Source organism: Phalangium opilio, unplaced genomic scaffold (genome assembly GCF_054372755.1).
Source record: "Phalangium opilio isolate 3A_F unplaced genomic scaffold, DU_Popi_V2 ptg000087l_1, whole genome shotgun sequence".
Taxonomy (NCBI): domain Eukaryota; kingdom Metazoa; phylum Arthropoda; class Arachnida; order Opiliones; family Phalangiidae; genus Phalangium; species Phalangium opilio.
Window position 1 is genome coordinate 673,397 of NW_028324192.1, and position 6,000 is coordinate 679,396.

The 6,000-nt window shown below is 40.5% G+C and overlaps 1 protein-coding gene across 1 annotated transcript; it reads right to left on the bottom strand.

Moving 5' to 3' along the window:
• Nucleotides 1–3,994: 3,994 nt before the first annotated feature.
• On the bottom strand, nucleotides 3,995–5,787 carry LOC149649703 (uncharacterized). The gene is made up of 4 exons (XM_089849262.1): nucleotides 5,006–5,787; nucleotides 4,748–4,943; nucleotides 4,486–4,687; nucleotides 3,995–4,368 (listed from the first exon to the last, which is right to left on the bottom strand). Exons 1-4 carry the CDS (start codon nucleotides 5,345–5,347, stop codon nucleotides 4,110–4,112), a joined length of 999 nt encoding a protein of 332 aa, XP_089705388.1. The 5' UTR covers nucleotides 5,348–5,787; the 3' UTR covers nucleotides 3,995–4,109.
• Between the last annotated feature and the right edge of the window lie 213 nt (nucleotides 5,788–6,000).

A 6,000-nucleotide genomic window follows, 5' to 3' on the forward strand; every position in this document is an offset into this window, starting at 1 on the left:
TAGTTGATCAAACAAAACGGGGTAAACCCTATCGGTTTGTATTGATTACAGAAAACTTAATCAGGTTACCATTAAGGACCCTTATCCTTTACCTAATATAGAGGACATGTTAGCTAGGGTTGGAAGACCTAAATATATAACAACACTTGACCTTAAATCAGGGTACTGGCAAGTGGAAATGCACCCTAAAAGTAGAGAAAAAACTGCTTTTGTGACTCATATGGGAAAGTATGAGTTTAATGTACTTCCTTTTGGGCTTTGTAACGCCCCTAGCTCCTTTCAGCGTCTAATCGACGAGATTTTTAGGGACGCAGATTACTTCCAATTAATCGATTATCTAGATGATTTAATCTCGCTTAGCGAAGATTGGGACCAACACTTAACGTGTTTAGAATATGTCCTCAATAGATTAAAGGAAGCGGGTCTCACCCTACAGTTAAAAAAATGTCGTTTCGCTCAAAAAGAAGCTACCATATTTGGTCACATTGTAAATGAAAAAGGGGTGCATATAGATCCTTCTAAGATAGAAGCCATTCAAAAATTTCCTCCTCCTAAAAATATTAAGGAAGTTCAAAGATTTTTAGGGATGGCAGGTTGGCACAACCGTTTTATTAATCACTACTCTCAAATAGTAGCACCCATTAATAGACTTAAACGGAAGGATTAAAAATTTGTTTGGGGATTCGAACAGCAACAGGCGTTCGAAAAAATTAAGGAAGCCATTTGTAAGGCTCACCCCTTAGCTTCCTTTAGAAGGGATTCCCCGTGCATCTTAACTACCGATGCTAGTGATGCAGGGTTAGGTGCCCTTCTTTCCCAATTACAGGATAATATAGAAGTCCCTATAGCTTATGCTAGTACAGGGCTTAAAGATGCAGAAACGAGGTACTCAACTAGTGAGAAAGAGTGTTTAGCCATATGTTGGGCAGTTAAAAAGTTTAGGCTCTTTTTAGAAGGTCGTAAATTCACTGTCCTCACGGACCATCAGGCTTTACAATGGTTGTTTAACATTAGGGAACCAAATTCTCGGCTAGTTAAATGGGCTATGTACCTTCAAACCTTTGACTTTACTATTAAACATAAGAAAGGAGTAGAGAACGTAGTAGCAGACGCTTTATCGAGAGCTCCGATAAATGTCTTAAGTATCCATCTTAGTTCCTCTACTTCCAATACTACTAGTAATTTGGATCCAACTAGTAGTAGTACTAGTCAAAATTCTACCGGTAGTAGTAATAGTACAACATCCTCTAGGGACACTGTTGAAGGCCGATTACGTCCCCCAGGTCCTAGAGCCCTATATTCAGTCTTCACCATAGAAGACGTAAGAAAGTCTCAGAGGGAAGATCCTTTCGCTTCCCCAATTATTAATTCCTTGCAAGGACCTAACCCAGTTAGGAATAAAATGTTTGATATAAAGAATGATCTTCTTTACAGAAGACCATACAGGAATCATCCTGAAAAGATTTATTTACCTCCTCGATTAAGGCTAGAAGCTATGAGGTTGTTACACGACCACCCTTTATCAGCTCACAGGGGCAAAGATAAGACCCTTAGTAAGGTTACTTATAGATATTGGTGGCCCACTGTAATTAGTGACGTCCAGGATTATGTCCGAGGTTGCTCTTTATGCAAAAACAATTTAATGCTAGAAATAGGAAAAAGCCAGGGCTAATGCAACCCTCAGAAATAACTAGTCCTTGGGACCAAATAAGTGTCGACATTATGGGACCTTTCCCTTCTAGTAGACACCACTACAAATATCTAATAGTTTTTGTCGATTACATGACAAAATTCGTGGAAATGATACCACTAAAAACTATTACTGCTAAGACCTGTGTTCAGGCATTTAAGTCTATTATCACTAGGTGGGGAGCTCCTAAAGCTATTCTTAGTGATAGAGGGGTTCAGTTTACTTCAAAACTTTGGCTGCAGACGTGCAGAGCATTTAAAATAAACCCAAAGTTTACCACCCCCTATACTCCTAAGGGAAATCCCACCGAAAGAGTTAATAGAGTAATAGGCGAACTAATCTCGTTTTATGTAGGGAATCACCATGATAGATGGGATGAATCCCTTGACCTTCTTCAATTCGCTATAAATTCCGCACCCCATGAAACAACGGGCAGATCCCCGTTTTTCTTGAATTTAGGGCGGGAGCCACGTCTCCCTTGGGATTTAGATATTGAGGAACCCATTCAGGACAATGATCACCCCAGTCGTGATAAGGCTTTGAAGGTTCTTAAGGAACAATTAGCATTCAGCAATGAATTGTCCAAGTTAGCAAAGGCCCACCAGAAAAAATACTACGAGCTCCGCCATGACCCGTTAGAGTTTGCGGTAGGAACCTTAGTATGGATGGAAACTCATCCTTTATCCAGTACGACAGGTCAGCTCATGAAAAAGCTTAGTCCTAAATGGGCAGGTCCCTTCAAGATAGTTGCAAAGCACTCTCCCGTTGTTTACGAGTTAGAAGACGCTAACTCTGGGCAGAACGTAGGGAAAGTTAACCTAGAACATCTTAAACTTTATTGGACTAACGTAGCTGTCTTCGAAAACGCCGAAAATACCCCCGTTTCTCAATCCGAAGTCGCTGATGAAATCGAAGGTAGTCCTCCTACGAATGGTGGAAGCATGCACCACCAATCTGCGGAGACTTCTTCAACTACTTCATCTGAAGCATCATCATCTTCTACATCACCGTCATCTCCGGACGGTCAGGAAGTCCGTCAACCGATTCTTCCTGCAATTACCGATGTCCCTCCAACCACGACATCAAGTTCAGTAGAAGAGCAAGCAGCGGATCAACCGATCCTTCCTGCAGTTCGGGATGGTTCACTTCAGCCTACAGATTCTGATAGTGAACCGGGCATGGCCCTTTTTGAAGACCCTCCTCTCCTCCTTTTTACCTATCATGATATGAGGGCTTTTCAGCTCGATCATCCCTCTAACGATAGCCCGCCTTCTGCGGCAGGGGAGGCTTCCCCGTCTGATCAAGAATCAGTCGTGGAAAATGAGCTACATACACCAACTTCCAGTTTCACAGAAGAAATCGTAACGCCAGACGACAAATCAACGTCTTCTGAGCGATCCATACCGGAACCTGCGTTACAGCATTCTCCCTCTTCGGGTTTTTCGGAGGAAATAGTACCTCACGAACCGATTTCTATTTCTACCGAAGAAATAGCACATCCTGAACAGAATTCTACTCTGTCGGAAGAAACGTCAACACCTACACCACCTTCTCAATCGAAATCCCAATCGTTACGTGTGTCTGATAGTTCTTCAACCACGTTATCGGAGTCAATGAGAACGCCTCGTTTGAATAGGGCTACATTACCCGATATTTATCTAGAACCTTTTAAATTGGGATGGCGTCGAGAGGTATGTAAGAGGGCGACGGTTCAGCCCGGAGGTAACGAAGTAGACATTTACTACCGACCTCCTGATGATGATGACAAACGGTTAAGGTCTCCTTATGAAGTCCAAGTGTACCTCAATAATAATAACATCCGGAACTTAAAAAGGGAATACTTCTGCTTCTCCCCAGAGCCAATTTCCGTCTTCCCTTGGGAATTTATTTCCCAAGCGACAAAGAGAAAATACTAATAAACTTATATTTCTAGATGGCCGAAGGTGGACCAGATCCCAAGCGACCTATTTACTTTGAGCCTCCAAAAGGTTTTTCTAAACCAAAACCTTACTTGCGCAACCGTCCAACTAGTGGACGAATCATTAAACGTCTTGGAAAAACTTCAAGGCCCAAAGTGCCAAAAAATATGCTGTCTATGCAAGCAAGAAGGCCACAGCCATCAAGATTGCTTTGTCCCTCCTGAACACCTCAAATATTATATGAGCAAGGCGAAACCTACTATTGCTAAAGACGAAATAAGTGTATCCTGCAACCTGTGCAGAAGAGAAGGGCATACTGCCCGAGAATGTAATTTCATACACGACCTAACGGCAGACACAGAAGAATTAAAAACTAAGGGGCCTCTTACGGCGTACGCCCGGGTCAAAGAACAATTGAGAAGAAAGGAACAGAATGAAAATTCTGAACCCATCCCAGCGAGCCTAAGTCCAAGTAATCAAAGTTCGCCTCTATTCCACATTCAATGGCCTAACCCCCCAGAACGATTTCCGGTCCCTCCCGCTACTACCCAACAAACCCCTGGTTGACTTTTCCATGTAAATTTATGGTTGTTGGTACAGACAGCCTTGATTGTAATGCAGGACCCTTGAATGTGTGTGCTTAAGGAACAGAGAGCCAAGCACTGGAAACAAAACTTGAAAAGCTGCAGTAGGCAGGACTCAAATACTATCAGCTTTCGATCTTTTAGCACATCAAAATTTTCCGGCATATTTCTTGATCTGGAAAGCCCAAAAAATTTACAGTTAAACATTTAATAAAACGAAAGCATGCTATCTCTTTACAAGGCTAAAGGGACGAGGATAGTAGACGGATTTAAAGGCTAAGGTTATACTTACTCATAAACATCTTCCTCCTGTATCTCAGAGGGAGTATAGCTGACATCCAATGGGTCCAGGGGGCTATCTTCATCTTCATCCTCCTCCTCAAATTCTAAGACGTTCTTATCAGTTTCCTTTAATAAGGATTCTAATACAGATAGTTCAGGCTCGGTTTGTGTTGAACGATCACGTGTTTCTGGTTTAAGATTTGCTTGAATAACTTTGAAAAGGTTTAAAAATTAAAAAACCACCATGACATTTAAAAATTTATTTGTCTCACTCCTGTGTTTCACTGGAATTTTTCGTTGCTTTTCTTTATCAATTTGAATCTTAACGTTATAGGTCAACGTCTTTTCAGTCTGTGCTTCTATGTTCTGGAAATGTTTTTTGTGCAGTTGACTTACTATCGGTAAACCAATGGTAGTTTCAGTTGATCGAATCTTATGTGCTAAACCTTCTAAACTAACAGCAGAACTCTTTAAAGTAACAATTTAATTAGACTACTATTTATTTTGTGAGCTCAATATTTCATACTTACTATGCTACGATTTCGCTTACGCGGTGAATTTTCGTCGACGTTTCCAAACAAAGTAGGCACCGCAGACTTATTTAGCCTTCCAAATGATGGGACCATTTGCTTCTCTACATTCAGAATAGCTAGGGCTTCCCTGTTTCTTTCAAACGCGTTATCATGAAAGTGTAGCGAACATATCTTAGATGTTTTGGTTAGTTTTGATTCTTGTAGTCCCATGTTTTTAATCCACTGTACCCTTAACGCATCATTTTTAGGAATGTAATGAAACGTAATTCCATCCGAAAAACTATCACTTAAACAATTAGGCGCTACACAACGATATCTTGGGGATTTTTTCTTATACATATTAATAACACCGCTTAGGCCTTGGTTTGATCACAAAAAAAAACACTGTCTATTGCGGCAGCGGTATTGCCTATAGTGGTAAGTTTTACACTTGCACAAAACTTACGTATGATTAACTGTTCAGTTTACGAAAACACGTTCAAACTTTCCAAAATATAATTTATATCACTAATTAAGAGTATAAGACGGCCATCACGCCAACCGTATATTTTTAAAAAGGATACTGGCTGCTCTGGCAGTCTAGCACTATCAGTAGGAGGCGAGATACTAACTGGTGGGAAAATATGGAAAGAAAAGTACCAATTTTACTACTATCAGAGCGGTCAAAATCCCTAAGCTATGACGTCAGACAGCAGAGACAAATTCAATTCTATTTGGCGGCAATTTTAGCACCTCTTTTTTTATCAATATTTGAAGTTAATTTTTAAATATTTAGAGGTGGATTTTTGGTGAAATTTTTTTTATTATGAATGAGGACGTTGAAATCTATAGAAATGCATGATTTCTATAGGAATTTAAGAAGTAGTCAAAATGTCTTTACTTACTCTTTAAACGGAAGGATCAAAAATTTGTTTGGGGATTCGAACAGCAACAGGCGTTCGAAAAAATTAAGGAAGCCATTTGTAAGGCTCACCCCTTAGCTTCCTTTAGAA

Coding starts and splice junctions, on each gene's coding strand:
- LOC149649703 (XM_089849262.1), bottom strand. CDS start 5,347: ATGTATAAGAAAAAATCCCCAAGATATCGTTGTGTAGCGCCTAATTGT. Junction 4,944..5,005: donor GTAAGCGAAATCGTAGCATA/GTAAGTATGAAA, acceptor GTTACTTTAAAG/AGTTCTGCTGTTAGTTTAGA. Junction 4,369..4,485: donor CAGGAGGAAGATGTTTATGA/GTAAGTATAACC, acceptor TGGGCTTTCCAG/ATCAAGAAATATGCCGGAAA.